Source organism: Pogona vitticeps, chromosome 9 (assembly GCF_051106095.1).
Source record: "Pogona vitticeps strain Pit_001003342236 chromosome 9, PviZW2.1, whole genome shotgun sequence".
Taxonomy (NCBI): domain Eukaryota; kingdom Metazoa; phylum Chordata; class Lepidosauria; order Squamata; family Agamidae; genus Pogona; species Pogona vitticeps.
Window position 1 is genome coordinate 26,571,558 of NC_135791.1, and position 18,671 is coordinate 26,590,228.

At 55.3% G+C, this 18,671-nt stretch overlaps 1 protein-coding gene and 1 long non-coding RNA gene across 2 annotated transcripts; one reads left to right on the top strand and one right to left on the bottom strand.

Annotated features, from left to right (window-relative positions):
* The first annotated feature begins 346 nt into the window (after window positions 1–346).
* On the top strand, window positions 347–4,021 carry LOC140701981 (uncharacterized). The gene is made up of 2 exons (XR_012081016.2): window positions 347–738; window positions 3,758–4,021. It is a non-coding gene; the product is annotated as an uncharacterized LOC140701981 (long non-coding RNA).
* Window positions 4,022–4,026: 5 nt separating this feature from the next.
* On the bottom strand, window positions 4,027–18,671 carry WDR87 (WD repeat domain 87). The gene is given in 9 exon segments (XM_072979766.2): window positions 4,027–7,932; window positions 9,722–10,065; window positions 11,454–11,665; window positions 12,405–13,218; window positions 14,726–15,180; window positions 15,183–15,479; window positions 15,481–16,629; window positions 17,655–17,825; window positions 18,428–18,671. Coding segments are annotated over 9 exon segments (7,374 nt in total). The 5' UTR covers window positions 18,509–18,671; the 3' UTR covers window positions 4,027–4,081.

The following is an 18,671-nucleotide window of genomic DNA, read 5'->3' on the forward strand; positions in this document are numbered from 1 at the left end:
TCGCATCCTGCGGGGATTGGCGGGGGGGGGGGAGGGGGAGGCGAGGGAGCGCCGGGATCGCTTGCCTGCCTGCCTGCCTGTCTGCCGGTCCGCCCGGCTGGGGCTGGCGCTCGTTCCGATCCCTGCCGGCCACCCCGATCCCTTGTCCGCCCGTCTGCAGCCCTCCCGCGGCCCGCCTCTGCCTTGCCTGCCTGCCTGCCTGCTTCCCTCCCTCCCTTCCTCCCTCTTTCCCTGCCTTCTTGCCTGCCTGCCTGCCTGCCTGCCTGCCTGGGCAGCCGCTGGGTGATCTGTCAGCTGGTGCAAGGGTGGCCAGCCGGGGAGGCACCAGCCCGCCTCTGGGGCATGATGGGACTCGTAGTTCCAGGCAGGCCCTCCGTCCGTCCCCCCCCCGTCCGCCCCCCACCCCCTACCGCCGGGAAAGGCAACCGGCGCGTCGCCGTCTCTGGGCAACCCTGAGAAGCTGGCCGACCGGCTTTGCGCGCCGCCCCCGCTCGCCCCTCGGGCGGCCGAGCGAATGAGCCAGGGCGGCGGAAAGACCCGGCCCTCCCCCCTTGCCTTGCGAAGGGACCCGCTGGCCGGTGCCAGCCCGGGGGGCCACGGCGGTGCCCCTCCTGGCGAGGAAAGGAAGCCCGGGGAGCCGGCGGATGCTGGGCTGCAGCGTCCACATACGGAACTTCTCCGCGGGACGGTGCCTGACGGGCGGTCTTGCTGTCTTTCCCAGGAGCTGGGGCTGATGGGGTTTGTAATCCAACAGAGCTGGAGGGCTCTAAGGAAATGGGAGATATATTGCAGGGAAGACTTCAGCTGGAGGTCACAGCCCTTCTTGTTTCTGACCTGCCTCCGGGGTGGATTTGAATGTGTTTGGAGGTGATTTTGAACCGCTGGATAGCTGGAGGGTTTAGGCATATTCTGGCTGCGGAGTCGCAGGCTGGGAGTTCGATTCCCCCACGGGGCCTCCTGGACAGGGGCTGGACTCCCTGATCCGTAGGGTCCCTTCCCGCTCTGCTGTTCAAAGGTGATGATGATGATGATGATGATGATGATGATGATGATGATGATGATGATGCTTCGCCCTGGTCATTTCTCTGCTCAGATTGCTCACCAAAGTCTGGTGGGAAATGGAAGGGTGGCTTTCCGTGCAGTTCAGGATCTGACCTTGGGGATGAAAACCAGGGAGGCTAGCGGGGGAGTCCTTCCTCTCTCTTTGTCGCTCGGTTGTCCCCAAGTGGTGCAGGGGCCAAACTCCCGGGGACCTGGCCGAAGCAACTGCCCAGCTCTGCACCCTTCCTTTGTTCCTCGGCTGCCTCTGAGCAGCACAGCTTTCCCGGGACTCCTGGGAAATGTAGTTCAGGGCCAGCCTTGCAGGTGGCAACCAGGTGTTGCGGTCATCGCTGCTTCAGAGAGCATGGGGAGTGGGCGCGCGCGGCAGCCAGGACCTGTTGCCCTGGAAGGCAGGGAGCGGGAAGGGCACATTCTGCAAAATGGCTTGAGCTGGCACGGAGAGGGAGGGAGCAGGAATACCCACCCATTCACCTGTTTCGCTGGGAGGAGGGCAAAACCAGACCGGCAGGTCTCTTAGACGCCGCTCAGCTATAGGGGAAGGGCGTTGGAGGTGGTGGTGGGGGGAACGGATGGTAGCTGGCCTGGCACAGCCTCTCTGCCTGCAAGGCCCTAGAATGCACCAAACAGCCTATCACCACCCTGGGAGCTGAAACAGAAATGTACGTTTTTATCAAAGATTTGCTTATTTGGTTTGTATCCTTTCTTCCCCCTGACAACTGGCACCGGAGGAAGTTCTGTATCTATTTTTAAAGGACCATTAAGAAAACGGCAGTCCTGGTTAATAACAATGTGCTGTTGGGGGGTTTCCAGCTCTCCAGCAGCCTCCTTCCAAGTGGATGGTCCTGCGCCCCCCCAAAAAAAACCTCTGGCTGCTCAGAAAAGTGGGGCGAGCACTTGGAGCTCCCTGCAGAGCAGGAAGGGACCCTACGGATCAGGGAGTCCAGCCCCTGTCCAGGAGGCCCCGTGGGGGAATCGAACCCCTCAGACTCTGCAGCCAGAATATGCCTCAAGGGGGTCCCATCCTTGTGTTTTCCTTTTCTGTGACTGGCCAAGTTGTTATTGGTGACATTCTGCCTCCAGGGCGGCCCTGATCAAACAGATTGCTTGTCGACCCTTCCCGTCTTTCTGAAGAGCTCTCTGTGCTTGCTCAGAGGCACTTTTGTTATTGGTGTGCAAGGAGGAAGAGAAACATGGAAAACAGGTTCTTAAGGATTGGACTCAAATCTAAAACAGTTGAACAGACAGGGCTACTTCTCTCTCACACACACACCCCTGTGGGTCTCACAGGGCTGTGCTCTGCACTCCGTGGCTACAGATGGGGAACTGCTTCTCCAAGGGGTTTCTCCCTCAGGCAATGTTGCTGAACTGGAGAAGAAAGGGGGGGGGGGTCCACATCAATGCCAGGGATCCCCAGGAGAGCTTGGGGACCATCCGGTAAAGCCTAAGCAGGTGCAGAGAGCCTTGCACCGCCTTGACACAGATATGGCCCAGGATTAAAGGGTTTTCTCTGTAGACGAGCCATGGAGATTAGGGAGCACGTGGTGGCGGCTTGGGGCTTTGCAGCGGGGGGGGGGGAGAGAGAGAGAGAGCTGGTACAGAGGGAAGCCTGGGAAACACAGGGTCTCTTCTCTTGTCCCACCCACATAAAAGAAAGCAAAAATATTTTTTCCTGAGCACAAAAAGGGGCCTGGAGGCCTCCTGCCATCCCTTTTAGCCCCCAAATGGTTCCATGTCTGGTGTGATGGCAGTCACCCCAACCATCTGCAAGGGCTCAACAGAGGAGACGGAGCGGATTTGTTCTCTGCTGTTCTGCCGGGCAGGCCAGGAACCCGTGGGCCCAGATTATTAAGAAGCAGGCTTCAAGAGGAAAAAAAATTGGAGGGATGCTGGGAGTCGTATTCCTAAAAAGAAACACTTCTTAGCTCTGCAGTGAGAGAAACTTTGTAATGGAAAAAGCTGTTCAAGCACGCTGCCTGGGGAGCTGCTGAGTTTCTTCTCTGCTGGAGGAATTTAAAAGCAGAGATGTCCAGACCATCTGCCAGGGATTCTGGGGGCTGCATCCCACATTCCAGGGCCTGCCTGGAGCTCGGGATTAGCCCACAACATTCTTTCCAGGACTCTGATTCCATGATCCCCGAAGGTGACCAGCTGGTCTCTGCAGGAGACCACGCGATGATGCATCAGGTGAAGCCACCTTGCCTCAGTCTTGGCTCAGGTCTATTCTATTTGTTTGCATTTTTAAAAGTATTGTTCTTATTTTATGGTGCTGAGTACGAAGCTCCAACCGTCCCCCAAAAAACAAAGCCCGGTTCAAAATCATACAGGCCTCCCAAGGAGATTTTAAAAAGCACAGCAGAAAGTAGCCATGTAGAGATGTATTCTTTTTAACCTGGTTAGTGGGGGAAATAACTGGAAGGAAGGATGCCGAGCCAGGTACTTCCCTGTGGACAAGACTTCATTTAGATTTGGAGACCATGGAGAAAGAGGCCTTCTCCATCCCAGGTCCAAGGGGTTACGGGAGCTCTCCCCCCTCTCCCCTCCCCCACAAAGCATGGAAGGCTGGCCTCCTTAGGTGCAGGATTTCTAAAAAGTCATACTGTTCTCTTCTTGACAGATTATCTGCAACCCTGCAAATATTGTCAAAGCTGGCAAAGTTGCACCTTAATAAATGACTGTTTCATTTTCTGCATTTCAGATTTTTATTGTCGCATTGTAATTCTAAACACGTATTTTGTTTCCTGCCTCGGTCCCAGAAGACACCTTGCAACTATTTACATGAATAAAATAACCAGTGCAGCAGGATCTCAACGAACCTTTCGGGAGGTTGTATCAGAACCTCAGCGTCTTTTTCAAGGATCCTTCATCGCCCTGTGAGCTCCTTGAGAAACACTTTGTTGAAATGAGAATGCCTTATAAGAGGCAATGCTAAAAAATATATATATATTTGTCTAGACAACTCTCTTTCTCTCTGTGTGTGTGTACCTATATATAAATACTGTATAGATAAATGACAACTTTTTTATGTGGGTCCTGAGCGCACGTACAAGCGCAGCTTGGGGACCTTTCCTTTGGAGAGATAAGTCTTCCACTTGAGGGCCAGGGTGCCAAAGCGGGTCATGCCCCGTATCTTGAAGGGGTGCACATTGTTCTGGAAACTGAGCGGAATGACACCATGCAAGGCCGCGGGCTTAGGGCGGAGACGGCCGGAGTGGTGGACCAGCTCGTAGAGGATCCGCTGTCCCGGGTCAGCCTCCCCCTGCCTCATCTTCAAGGTGTTCCCCGTGAGGTACCTCCGCTCATGGAGGCCCCCCATGAGCACCTGCTGCAGCATGGCTCGGATGAGCGGGTTGCTCAAGCCGTAGAGGTCCAGGAGCTTGGAGGACTGCACCCTCCACACGGCGGACTCCATGCCGCCGTCCACCTCCTTCAGAGACATGAGCGACTGGTAGAGCTTGGTAAACCTCTCCCAGTCAATGCCTTTCTCCTCCTCGAGGCGGAAGATGTGCTGCCGGGCCCCCCTCCGGAGCATCCGCCGACGGCCTTCCTTCGTCGGCTTGGTGGTCATGTAGAGAGACCCCTTCGAGAGCCGGTGGCTCTTGGCTTTGTGGATCCGGAGCTGCTCCTGAGGAGAGGTGGGCACCTCCTTCTCCAGGTGCATGATGGCCTTCCAGGCTCTCTGGCGCTGCTGGTCCCCCAGGGACCACGTCATCCTGGGTGGCCTCCGGCGGGCCAGCGCTTCGGCCTTCCTCCGCTTCTCCTCCTCCTCTTCTTCCTCCTCCCTCCTCTCCTCCTCTCCTTCCTCCTGCGGGGTGGCCTCCTTCTCGCTCACACCCAGCAGGATGGGTTTCCCTCGGAACTGGAGGCGCTTCTCCTTGCGCTGCTGCTCGAGCCTTTCCCACTGAGCCTTCTCCTGCTCCACCTTCCACTTCCCGACGGCCTGCTTGATCTTCTTGCGCAGCCAAGCCTTCTTCCCGACCATCCGGCCGCCCTCCTCCGCCAAGGACTTCTCCGCCCGCTCCCGCCAGCCTCTTTTCCCAACGTCTTTCCCCCCCATCTTCTCCTTCAAGTTCCTGGCCTGCAACACCGCCAGGGCAGCTTTCAGGAACGCCTTCATCTTCTTCTCAAACTGCTTGGGGTTGGCGGTCCATGGCTGGCCGGTCTCCACAACCTCCTTCAGCTTCATCAAGACCGAAGGGATGCCCTCGGGCGAGGCCGCCTGGCGCTCCTCACCTTCCTGGATGATCTCCTTGGCTTTCTTGACCAAGGCTTCCCCTAGCCCCTCGGCGTCCATTGTGGAAGCCACCTGCAGCAGGGAGATCACCTGGCAGACCCGCTCAACTCTTTCAGCATCGGTGTGCTCTGGTTCCTCCGGCCCCATCAGGACTTCCAGGAGCAAACTAGCTTGTTCTAAAAGCTCTAGGTCTGCCCCCGGAGATGGTTCCTTCTCCAGCATGCTAAGGAAGGCTTCTGTCTCCTCTGCAGACAGTGGCCAAAATTCTTCCATTTCCAGGTCCTCCCACATGTCAGCTCCTTCCTCCCCTTCCTCTTCCCCTTCCCCTTCCCCTTCCTCCTCCTTCTCCTCCTCTCCTGCCTCCTCTCCCCCTTCCCCTTCCTCCCATTTCAGTCCCTTTTCGCCCATCATGTCTTCTTCTCCTTCTCCTTCTCCTTCTCCTTCTCCTTCTCCTTCTCCTTCTCCTTCTCCTTCTTCCATCAGGAACGTCCTCAATTGTTCCTCAACCATCTCCTCCACCATCACCATGAGGGCCGACTCAGACACTTCCAGCATCTTGGCCTCAGCTATTTCTTCCGCTCTCACCTTGGCTAGCTCCTTGGCCCTCTCCTCAGCCAGTTCCTGAATCCGGGCCTCGTCCAGCTCCATGAGATGAGCCGCGGCCAGCTCCAGAACCCTGGCCTCATCGACCTCGAGCGGCATGGTGGCGGCCAGTTCCAAGGCCCTCTCTTCGGCCAGGACGGCCGCTCTGGCCTTGGCCAGTTCCTGAATGCGGGCCTCATCCACGGCTTCCCCTTCGCCCACCTCGGTCAGCGCCAGCTCCTGGGCCTCAGCCAGCGCCTGCGCCATCACTTCCTGCAGGGCCTTCACCCGGGCTTCGGCCAGCACGGTCTCCCAGGCTTCGATCAGGGTCGCTTTCCGTGCCTGCAGCATCGCCCAGTCCCTCGCTTCCGCCAGCGCCATCTCTCTGGCCTCGGCCAGGGCCCGCCCCCTCACTTCTACCAGCGCCGCCTTCTCGGCTTCGGCCAGCGCCTTCTCCTTCAGCTGAGCCAGCATCCTCTCCTTTGCCTCGGCCCGCATTTCCGTCAGGGTGCTCTCTGTGACCTTCAGCAGCCGCTTTTCGGAGGCCGTCAGGAGGGTCTCCGCCTTCCACATCCTCCGGAAGTCCCAAAGCAGAGACCCCTCCTTCGACTCTTTCTCCTTGGGACCTCCCTTCTTTTTCCCTTCGGCCAGCTCCCTCTGCTTGTCGGCGGTCTTCGCCAGCCTTCTCTTGGGGCCTTCTTTCTCTTTCTTCTCCGCCACCTCCCACTCCTTCCGCTTGGCCGCCTCTCGCTCTTTCCCTCTGGCTGCCTCTGGTTCTTTCCCTCTGGCTGCCTCTGGTTCTTTCCCTCTGGCTGCCTCTGGTTCTTTCCCCCTGGCGGCGGCTTCCACTTCTCTTCCTTTGGCCACCGCCTCCTGTTCTTTGCCCTTCACCCCTTCCCGCCTCCTCCCCTTGGCCAACAGTTCCGACTCCTTCCTTTGAGCCGCCTCCTGCTCTTTCTGTTTGGCGATCCTTGATTCTGCCTTTCCTACTTTAGCCGCCTTTCTGGCCACCTTCTCTTCCTTTTCTGGCGCCTTTCCCGCTTCCCTGCTTTTGGAGACCACGGCGGAGACCCGGCTTGCCTGGGCTCTGTGATCAAGACCCTTCTTCCCCTTTGCCCCCTTCTCCCTGGTCATCACTCTCCTCCCCTTAACCAGCTCCTCCCGACTCATCTCAAGGCTTTCAAGCTCCGTCTCTGAACTGCTGAGCCAGTCTCTCCCCTTCTTCACGGCCACCACCGTCTCCAGGCTGGGCACAGAAGGCTGAAGGGACAGCGCCGTCGGCTCCTCTAAAGAGGCCTTGAACACCCCTTCCATGTACTTCTTCCACTCTTCCGGCTCCATGGTGACTTTCTCCTGAGACAACAGGAGGGACTGTCTGATGTTGGTGAAGGCCTCCCAAGACATGGCGCGGCCCCCGAGGGCAAGCCGGGCGGAGGCCAGGAAGTCCTGCGCTGCGGTGCGGCCCTCCACCGACAGACCCGTGCGAAGCATCATCAACTTGTAGAGGTCGTTCCGCCAGTTGGTCCCTTCGGTGCTGTAGTGCTTCTTCGGATCGATGAGGCTGCCCTTGGGGGCCGGCTGTGGGGGCCCAGGAACCACCGGCTGGCTGGGCTGGACTTGCGGAGGGACGTCCGGCTTCAGGTCCAGCGGGGTGGCAGAGATCACTTGCTCCTTCTTGCCCTTCCGCTCCAGGTGCTTCAGCATCTCCGTGTACAGCTGGGTGCGGGTGTCCCGACGCTGCAGGAGGACCGGCTGAGCCTGCTTGTGCACCGGGGGCAGCTTGGGGACCTCGCGGGAAGTGGTGGGAAGGACTTTGGGCCTCCCCGGCTTCTCCTTCGCCTTGGCCTCCTTGGGCGTCTTTGCTTTCCGCCAAGTACCGTCGCTGAGGACGGAGCCGCTGGTGGCGGAGCCGCTGCTGGTCTCGCTGGTGGTGGTGGTGGTCACGCTGCTGAGGCTGGGGCTGCTCTCAGGCAAAGGAGCAGACACCGAGGAGATGATCTTCCCCCGCGCTTGCTGGATCCTGGGGACCTTCTCGGATTTCTCAACCTCCTTGGCAACTGCAGGGAAAGAAGAGATTGGAAGGTGAAGGGAAGGCATCTCTGTTCAGGGCACAGCACACGGCGGGCACATGCAACAGGAGCCATCCTTTGCTGTTTCAACAAGTCGTTCGTGGAGGCTGGCAACATTAAAAAACAACCAAACCATGTAATATAAGCACGAGGGTCCCCACAATTCAGGGTGGGTTTTTTGTCATTTTGGGACTTTGAAACAGATTCTGATTTAGTTTGGAGGGCTTAGCACCCCACCTGATTCCATTTGTACCCCAAATCTTTACGGATGTCTACATCTGTGTTTCGAAAACCAAAATGGCTCTGCCTTGTTTTTCTGCTGATGGATATGAAATTTGGAGACAGGGTAGATGCTCAAGAAGGGTTGGAAAGCAAACTTGCCATATCTCAGCTAGCCTCAGGGGATTGCACGCCAACTACCTTTAAGTTTTGCTTTTTTAAAAAAAAAAAAAACCCATCTTGGATCATGAAGACATTTGTGCCCTAAACCTGAGCGAGTTACTTAATTCAATGGTTGTTGTGGGTTTTGGCCGTGTTCTGAAGGTTGTTCTTCCTAACATTTCGCCAGTTTCTGTGGTCGGCATCTTCAGAGGACAGCACTCTGAACACTTCAGAACATGGCCAAAGAGCCCGAAAAACCCACAACAACCATTAGATCCCAGCCGTGAAAGCCTTCGCAATTACTTAATTCATTTCACTGCTCTGTGGAACCAAATTGGTTTCTTCAGCTTCAATCCAGACCTCATGCAGACTGCTCCTGATCAGGTCAAGAATTTGTGGTTTGCCCAAACATGGTGTCCAGCCCTCAGAATCCACTGCTTGGGATCCTGTTCCTCAGCATCACATGTGCAACACCAATGTGGCAAACATTGCAGGTGGAAGGCTTCCTTCAGCAATGTCAGGGTGCCCACAACTTCGTGGCATGGAGCACAAGAGGCGTGCACCTTTTCAAGCTGCAGGCAATTTGCTGTTGGTGAGGAGGCCATCCCCGTGGTGCCTGCAACGGTATTTCTGCCACTGTGTGAAACAACACCAGGAATTGTTTGGGTTCAGTAGAAAGGCAAGAGAAATGAGAAGTAGGATAAAGAATAAATGCAAAGCCCTGAAGTCCTGGTACAAAACTGGAAAGTGCCAAGGCAGCAGAATTAGAATTGCAGGAGCAAAAGAGACATTCCTCATTAAAAGCAAAGTTCCGTAATATCCCAGCAAAGCAAAATTGTTCTGAGCATTCATCTAAAAGCAGGCAGTACAGGAACTCCATAGAGGCAGAGAAATGTTCTGATGAAGCTTCCAGGATCCCAGGAGAGAGAGCTCTAAAGACGCAGCTCCTTTTGTTAGCCATTAGAGAGAGAGAAAATGAAATGCAAAAGAGAGTGTTTGTTTATGATGATGCTACCCAACAGTTCCTTACAGGCAGGAATGTTCCAAACAGAACTTGATGAGGCCAAAATATACAACGATGCTTCTTCCATTTTCATAGGTAAGAATTTCAAGCCAGCTCTCTCTTTCAGCCAAATAACAATAAGGTGCAAACTTTTGTAAAGTTTGACCCAAAAATCCTACATGGTGCACAAAATGCTAAGTTTTTCATGCAGAAGATGACAATTTTGCCCCAGACCCACAAGTTTTTTTCCCCCAAAGGCTGTTGCTGGTCTTTTTGCTCTTGCACCCAAGGAAAGATTCTCACAGTGTTTGCCCCTTTGGGCAGGCAATGTATGTTGGGGTTTCAAGGCCCCCTTCTGGCTGAGGAGGACAAAAGGACGTGCCTGGAACTCACCTGCCTTGTGCCTGGCCTCTGGCTGCTTCCCAGACTGGGCAAAGAGGCCCAGCCATCGGGCCTGAGCCTCTAAGTGCGAATCGGGCTTGGCAAACTCTTCCGGTGCCCCCAGAGACATGAGCCTGCGCCGGGCACGGGGCGGGCGGGCGATGGGCTTAGTGATCTCCGGGGCACACTCAGACATGAGGAAGAGATTGGCGGTCAGCTGATTCTCCACCCGGTTCATCAGCCTCTCTGCCCCTTCGGTCAGGGCATACACCGCTTCGTCCTGTGTCTCAGCAATGATGCCGGCAGCCCGCACTCTGCGAGGGAAAGCTTTCTCCTGGGTGCGGATCAGTTCCGTCCTGGAAGGAAGGAAGGAAGGAAGGAAGGAAGGAAGGAAGGAAGGAAGGAAGGAAGGAAGGAAGGAAGGAAGGAAGGAAGGAAGGAAGGAAGGAAGGAAGGAAGGAAGGAAGGAGAAAGAGTAAGGGAAGGAAGGAAAGGAAGGAAAGGAAGGAAGGAAGGAAGGAAGGAAGGAAGGAAGGAAGGAAGGAAGGAAGGAAGGAAGGAAGGAAGGAAGGAAGGAAGGAAGGAAGGAAGGAAGGAAGGAAGGAAGGAAGGAAGGAAGGAAGGAGAAAGAGTAAGGGAAGGAAGGAAAGGAAGGAAGGAAGGAAGGAAGGAAGGAAGGAAGGAAGGAAGGAAGGAAGGAAGGAAGGAAGGAAGGAAGGAAGGAAGGAAGGAAGGAAGGAAGGAAGGAAGGAAGGAAGGAAGGAGAAAGAGTAAGGGAAGGAAGGAAAGGAAGGAAGGAAGGAAGGAAGGAAGGAAGGAAGGAAGGAAGGAAGGAAGGAAGGAAGGAAGGAAGGAAGGAAGGAAGGAGAAAGAGTAAGGGAAGGAAGGAAAGGAAGGAAGGAAGGAAGGAAGGAAGGAAGGAAGGAAGGAAGGAAGGAAGGAAGGAAGGAAGGAAGGAGAAAGAGTAAGGGAAGGAAGGAAAGGAAGGAAGGAAGGAAGGAAGGAAGGAAGGAAGGAAGGAAGGAAGGAAGGAAGGAAGGAAGGAAGGAAGGAGAAAGAGTAAGGGAAGGAAGGAAAGGAAGGAAAGGAAGGAAAGGAAGGAAGGAAGGAAGGAAGGAAGGAAGGAAGGAAGGAAGGAAGAAAGAAAGAAAGAAAGAAAGAAAGAAAGAAAGAAAGAAAGAAAGAAAGAAAGAAAGAAAGAAAGAAAGAAAGAAAGAAAGAAAGAAAGAAAGAAAGAAAGAAAGAAAGAAAGAAAGAAAGGGGGGGGAGAGAGAGAGATGCACGATGAGACCAGGAAGGCCAGAAGGGTGTAGTACGGTAAGGGTCCAGCCTTGCAGCTTAAAACACGTTGTCCTGCAATTCCACTGTAAATTTCTCCTTCCTGGAATGCCAAAGCTGGGTCCTTCTTTGGCCTTCATGACTGATCATTTCCACCTTTCATGATATCGGCCACACAGCCTTTGGAGTGGGACTCCTCCGCCTGGGCCCCGTTGGGTGTGGTGGTGGTCCAAATTGTCCCTGCTTTGGAGCCCCGCACTGAGATGGGACCCATTAAGCTTCCCTCTGGGGACATTTCAGTGCCCGGCCACCTGGTCTTCATATACGAGAGGCTTCCGGGAAAGGAACCTAGTCAGGAACCTCATCTTAGCCAAAGAAGCCACGGCTACCCCCACCCCACAAGGGCTTCAGAGGAGAGAGAGAGGCCCTTTTCTGCCCAGAGTCCAACACGCCAGGAGGCACTTACAGGTCTTCCAGGCTGCTTTCTGCCAGCCGCTGCATTTCCTTCTTCAAGACAAATTTATCTGTAATGCCAGCCACCGCGTCCAGCAGAGAGCGGGCAAGGTCTCGCACTTTCTTGCTCTCGTCCAGCAAGGCTCGGGCCAGCGGGACCACCTCCTTCTCGGTCAGCAGGTCCATCTTCCCTAAGGCTTCCCAAGCGGCCAGCCGCATCCGGACCTGGGAAGGAGGAAAGTACGGGATCTCAGACCTCACCTGTAGGAACTCCGCACTGATCCAGAGCCATACCCAGGCTCCACACACAGACGCCTCGTGCTCTGCTGTCGGACAGGGTGGGCTCTGGCCACAGTTTGCAGGATGGGAGCTTGTCCACCTCCGAGGCGGCGGCAAGGGCAGATAATGTGAAGACGGTACTTTGGGAGCCAAGCGAGTGGGATAGTGCTGATGAGGGAGTGGGAGCCTGAGATGGGACAAAAGCATTTCCAAGCCGGGAGCTTGGCTCAAGGAGCACAGAGGGATGGGTGAAAACCCAGCGGAATGGGTGTAAATTCCACCCCTCCTTTTTTTTTTCTGAGGACAAAAAAAGCTTATTTTTAACAGGAACTCAGGCTTGGGGCTTGGGACCCAGGACTCAGAACCAAAGACCCGCGGACATCCCTGGAAAGTTCACCCGAAATGTTCTGGAGCCAGACTTCTCCAAAGTCCCTGACGGGGGTTAACTAGCTCATAGGTAGGGCCTCATCCTACAGGGATCATCTGGCATCCACGTTCACGGAGGAGAACCCTACGGAGCGAATCCTCCGGGAGTACAATCTGTTTGGCTTCTCTTTCTTCCTGCTGGGATGCTACGGGCAGTCCTCCAAAGCGAGTAGCCCTAAGACGGGTGAGGGCACAGCCCCGTGTGCTTCTGATGCTGTTCCCAGCACCCCAACCCCACCGGCGCCTGATGCCAGCTGACCTCTTTGTGGGTCGTGTCCAGGATGAGACGGTCAAAAGCCTGCTCTTGGACAGGGGAGGGCAGCTGGTAAGACTCGGAAATCTGGACGAGAGCAGCAACGCAGAGCAAGTAGGTGGAATAGGGCACATCGTCCATGAGGTTCAAGATGGCCTTCACGACGCTAGGCAGGGAGGCGTCGCTGGGCTTATGCCGCAACCAGGGCTTCGTCACAATTTCTGCCAGCAGGTCCCGGCGGCGCTGCTGCCCCTCGGAGATGGACGCGGTTCGCCGCAACCTCTGGGCCTTCTTCTTGCGGGCTTTCTCCACGATCTCCGAGGTGTCCCACTCCGGCAACTGAATCTTGATCAGCTTCCTCTTGGGCAAAGGGTGCCTGGTTTGCTTCAGGGGGCACGTGAGGGTCTCGGGGGTCCCCCTGGGAAACAGCTGGGCTCGGATCACTGAATTGGGGATGTAGCCGTCCGGCGCAATGGGCCACGAACGCCCAGTTTGGAACGGGATCCGGCGGATCAAGGGGACCGTGTCCCTCAGGGCTGGAAGCCCCCGGTAAGGCGGAGGCGTTAACGGAGGCTCGGCGGGAGAGGGCTTCTTCTCGAAAGAGGCCTGCTTCAGGAGTCGGTACTCCAAAGCAAACTCTGGGTGCACCTCCCTGAGATCCGGCACGTCCCCAAAGAAATCTGGGCCGGGCAGGTGGGCAACGTCCTTGCCGATGAACTCGAGGACTTTGGCCACGTCTTTTTCCATAACCACCTCCTTGTGGTTGGTGATGGGCTCCATCCGATCAAACTTCTTGGCCTGCTTGCCCACCTGGCGATACCTTTGGGAGAGAAGGGGTTTGAGACAGGCCGGTCAAGGTGCGGAAATTCCTTTTCTTTTCCAGCCAGGGCCTTAGAAACCACCAACCCCCAAGCATTATCCTGCCCGATGCCCTTCCCTGTTCTCCAAGAACACAGAGCATCGGCCCCCAGCCCAGCCAGTTTCACATCGCTTTCCCCAAGCCATCAGGAAGACCGTTGCCTCCCTGCAAATGTATGCGGAGCCCCTGCTGTCATTCCGTGGCCACCCGAAGCTGGATCGAAGTCTTGGGACAAAGACAGGTGTCTGAGTTGGCCCCTCCCCACAACTCCATGACACCAGAGGGACGGGGAATACTTGGTGCTATAGGTTTAGGCAGGGTGAGATCACACTCTACGTGGCCTTCGCTCTTCAACACCGCCCACCTCTCCTCTTCCTACCTCTTCCTCTCTGCTAGATGACACCCTGCTGCTGGCCAGAATTTAGAGCCATCCTGGAAAGTTGGGGTAGAGCCCCTGTTAATAAGCCGGTTAATCCATAGCTGGTTTATTCCAGCATGGAGCCTGGGCTGCCGTCCAGCTGCTTAAAGCACCTGACCGTGTTAATGTTTGCCCAGCCTCCTCATTTGCAAGTCCTGCAAATCAGCAAGTGGCACTCAGCCATGAAATCGTGGCCTTCTCCAGGGTCACCTGGTGAGGAAGGATCTGTGGGGAAATTGTATGCTTTTACAATGTGTATAGCAGAAATTGTTTTGGGCACAGGTCAGTTTCCAGTAAGGATGATCATTAACTGCTGTCTATTGTCTCTGGGTAATGTAGTTAAAGTGTCTACCTCAGGAATGTTTACATTGTCTGTGTATTTGGAGTTATCTGTGTCTGTTTACTATTAACTGTCTGTTTACCAGCCTGTCTGTTTACCAACCACTCGTTTACTGATGCCTTTGTATTCAAGGAAATTACTTGTCTCTGTTTACCAGCACTCTGGTTATTCTGTTGTGTATTCAAGAAATTAGTTACCTCTGTATTGATTACTAGTGCTGTAGTAGGGAGAAAACAAATAAAGGAAGAGGAGGCAGGGGAACAGGAGGTCCCTCTGAACAGCAAACCACACTCGAGTGTCCTGTGTCTTTTCCTTTCTCCTTGCTGGTCGAGGAGAAAGATCCCTGCCCTGAGGCTTCATCTGCAAGATCCCTACTTCCTCTCATCTTGCAGATCCCAACAAGGATCATAGGAGGTAGTGGGGCTGAAGCGCAAGAAGCCAAGGCTTGGTCAACCCGTGAACCTGGAGGATGCCCCTATCAGTGCCGCTGACGATGGAGGCACTGAATGTTGGAACCCTACGGATAAGCGGGCTAATTTCCAGTGAGTTAATTCCCAGGGAGGTGGTGTTGCTCAGGGTCATTTGGTGCATCAACCGACCGAGGTAGACACAGAGGCAGGGTCCCATCCTGATGGCTCGCATCCTTCTCCCTTGCTGAGCTCTCTCTCTCTTCCCCCCTCCCCCCAAATCCTCTTCCATCATTAACTCACTTGGGCACAAAAACGATGTCGAACGAGAGGAGGAAGCAGGACAGGAAGGGCAAGGGGTGCTCCACCACATCATCCCTCACATGGCCCGTTGGCCAGCATACTGAGCTGCTTCGGGGCAGGTAGGTGACGCAGGAGATGAAATAGATGTTCATGTTGCAGCCCACCACCAGGTCCCCCCGCTGGTTGGCGAAGCAGACGCGGCTGAACTTGAGAGTGGTGTCGAACTCCACCAGCATCTGCCCCAGGATGTCCCAGATGCGCACGGAGCCGTCGGAGCCACCGGTCACCAGGATGCGAGCGTTGTGGCAGTAGTCGAAGGAGGTGATGGAGGTGGAATGCATGGCGCTGGTCTCTTTCCAGAACGGGTTCTTCCTCCCGGGCACCAGCGACGCCTGGCGCCACAGCCGCACCCGGTTCTGCTCCGTCAGGACGCAGATGTAGCCCAGGAATGAGGAGGAAGGTGGTTGATCCGGCAGTTGATGCTGGGGATGGCCACCAAGGGAACCACATCCAACAGGTTGTTCTTCTTTAACACCACATCCGAGAGGATGATGTATTCATCAAGACCGTAGGAACACAGGTAGGAGGACTCTCGCGAGTGGTACGCCAGGTTCCCAGAGGCAGAGATGCTGCTCGAGCGCTACCACATGCCATCATGGATTTTGCGCGCCCCCATCCGGTACAGTTGCTGGGTGACGGTGCGCACCTTCCCACTCTTGTAGCCCGTGAAGATGAAGCCGGAGGTGCGCCCGTGTCAGGTCGAGACGGCTGTAGGCAAGGCACAGCACTTTGTCCTCCATGTCTGTGGTGTGCAGGATGTACTTGACCGTGCAGGGATTCTTGGTGGTATCCAGGACATAGACATCACTGGTGCCCATGGTCACCATCAGCTCCTCCCGATCCGGGTCGTAAACGTAGTCCAGCGCCTTTTCTAGCAACTGGAACGGCCAGGTGACGAAAAGCATTTCTCCCGTCACGGGAGAGAGGAATCGGATCACGCCGTCGTTTGTGGCAGCCAGGATGCGTGCCTTGTCCGGTCCACACTGGATGCGCACCAGCTTCTGGACCACGGATTTGGACCTGTTGAAGAGCTGGTAGAAGTTGTTGATCGTGCGGATGGAGAAGCTGTATTTGGTGCGAAGGAAGAAGGTCTGCTCGTTGATGAACTGCATCTGGAACAGCTCCTCCCCAATGTCCACACGCCGGAGTTGCTCGCAGGTGGTCAGGTTCCACTCCTTCACCCTCCCGTCCAGGGAGGCGGTCATGAGTGTGTGCACCGAGGTCCGGCTGATGATGCTGGTGATGGCGCTCAGGTGAGCCTTGAACTGCCCAATCTGGTTCCCCGTGTCAAAGTTCCACACCTTGATGTCCCCGGCCAGGTCTCCGGTGTAGAGGAAGCTCTGGGACCAGTTGGCCGAACAGCAGGTGAGGGACACACCCTGGCTGACCTGGAAAGTGCGGACCTGGGTCTTGGATTGGTAGTCGTATGCCCGAATGTTGTTCTCGCACAGGGCGAGCAGCACTCTCCGCTCGGGCTCCACGCAGAGAAAGTGCACAAACTCCCCAGTCGCGATGCACACCTCCTGGGTGACATCTAGGGATGGAAGGCTCCCGGGGGCAAAGGACCAAAACGCCACGATGCCAATGGCCCCGGTCACTACCTCGCCGGTCTCTGGGTTGTAGCACATGCTGGTGATGGAGTAGGGGGAGCTCATCTCGGCCAGAAGCGTGAAGTCCTGCGTGTGGTCGCCAAACAAGCGCAAGTGGATATCATCGCAGTACGCCACCAGGAGATGGAGATGGAGGACATGAACCATCATGATCACTCGTGGGTCTTCAGGCAACGAGTACTCTTTCTCGGTCACGGCGGTCTCCTTCTCTGTGCTGTAGGTCCAGACACGCACCTGCAAAGGAAGAAAGGACTCGTGGGTTACCCTCAGGTGAGTCCAGCCCTGTTTTGCCAGGCTGGGAGTTGGGGAGAATGGATCCTGTGGGGCCGAGAGGGGATGGGGGAGGTCCTGAACAGGGAGGGTTCTTTAGCTGAGTTGGCTGGTTGGTGGGTGGGGGTCCTTGTCTCTCTGATTTGGTCTTCCTCTTTTTTTACTGCTGCCTTCCAGCAGCTACTAACTTTTTAAGTTGGTCACACAGCCTACCAAGATTTATTGAACACCCAAATTCAGCTGTTTTTCAAAAAAGCGAAATAGATTTCTAGCGGTCTATAGTTTCAGGGTTGTGGCGTATGTGCTTCTTTTGCAGCCTGGTGCATTCGGGGGCAGAAAACTAGCCTCTGAATCCACCAGAATTACTGGCCTAGGTTCAATGATTTCGACACCAGGTGTTGATTTGATCCCAAGACCATGCAGCTTGTAATTCAATTCAGTGCAAACCTCTGATGCTGGAAGAAGCAAGAAAAGGAAAGATGCTGGGTGGGTGTGCACGCCAAGGCAGTGCTCAAGCTTCTTCTCAGCTGCCTAGAATGCCTTCCATCCATGCAGCTTTCCCTAGGGCAAATCACTCCAAGAATTGGCTGCCAGGATGACCTGGAGTAAATGGAGGCCTTGGATTCAGGCCCACTGGCCTCTTCTCTGGGAGGAGAAAGGGAGCCCGAAGCAAGAGGGGGTGGGAGGCGCATAAGTGGAATCAAGGCGCAAGGTTAGGAATAGCCACTCCCTAAGGCTGTTGACTTTCTCCTGGTGGGTGGAGGAAAGAAAGGCAACGCAAGGGGTGGAGCAGCCTTGATGGGTTGCATGCTACCTCTGAGTCAGCTATTGTGATAGGATGCTGGCCTCAAGATGTTTCGGCCCAGCTGCCAACGTTTGAGTGTCGGAGGTTGGAGGTTGCAAAAGGTAGGGCAGCTCCTGTTGTCCCCTCACAGGCACACACACACACAAAACACACCTCTGCCATGAGCCACCTGGCCACCTCTCACCTTGCTCTCCTTCCCTCTCCTCCAGGTGAATGAGGCAAAGTAGGTGCTTGCGTTGGTGGTATAGAGGCAGATGAGTGGCATGAAGTCGGGAAAACAGCTCTCCCGGAAGATGATGCTGGGTCTGTCGCTCAGCAGGATATGGGCTCCTTCGGCTGGCATCTCCGGCAAGCCCTGTCCAAGGAGGGAGAAGATGGCGGGTGGGTGGGCAAGGTTTACAGGGCTGAGGTTGAAGGATGCCTAACTGCTTGTGGTCAGCATTTGTGTCACCAGGAGGGAGAGTGGTGGAAGAAAGGAAGGAGTTGATGATGGATGGATGGATGGATGGATGGATGGATGGATGGATGGATGGATGGATGGATGGATGGATGGAAGGAAGGAAGGAAGGAAGGAAGGAAGGAAGGAAGGAAGGAAGGAAGGAAGGAAGGAAGGAAGGAGGGAGGGAGGGAGGGAGGGAGGGAGGGAGGGAGGGAGGGAGGGAGGGAGGGAGGGAAGGAAGGAAGGAAGGAAGGAAGGAAGGAAGGAAGGAAGGAAGGAAGGAAGGAAGGAAGGAAGGAAGGAAGGAAGGAAGGAAGGGAAGGAAGGAAGGAAGGAAGGAAGGAAGGAAGGATAGACAGATGGACGGACAGATGGATGGATGGACAGAAGCTAAGTGCATTTGCTTTGTGGTACCCATTCTGTAAGAAATCCCCTCCTTCTCTCTCTTACATCCCAACCGCACCCCATCCCAGAGAGAAAATTTTGGTTTCTGTCATCTGACATTCCATCTCCATCACCTTCTGAAGTTCCAGCTTGTTCATAATTTGTGTTTTGAGTTCCTTCCACTGAGGAACAATGCGAACTGGGCCTTTCAACATGATGATGCTTTTGGTGCGGCTGCTGCAGAAGGCACACTGGGGAGGCACCAGGAAAAATGTCCACCCGCTGCAGGATGATGATCTGGAGAGGAAGAGATGGGTGAATGCTGTGAATTTGTGAGAGAAATCGGGAGAGGAGGCCTTGGTGCTTCGTTAGCTCTGT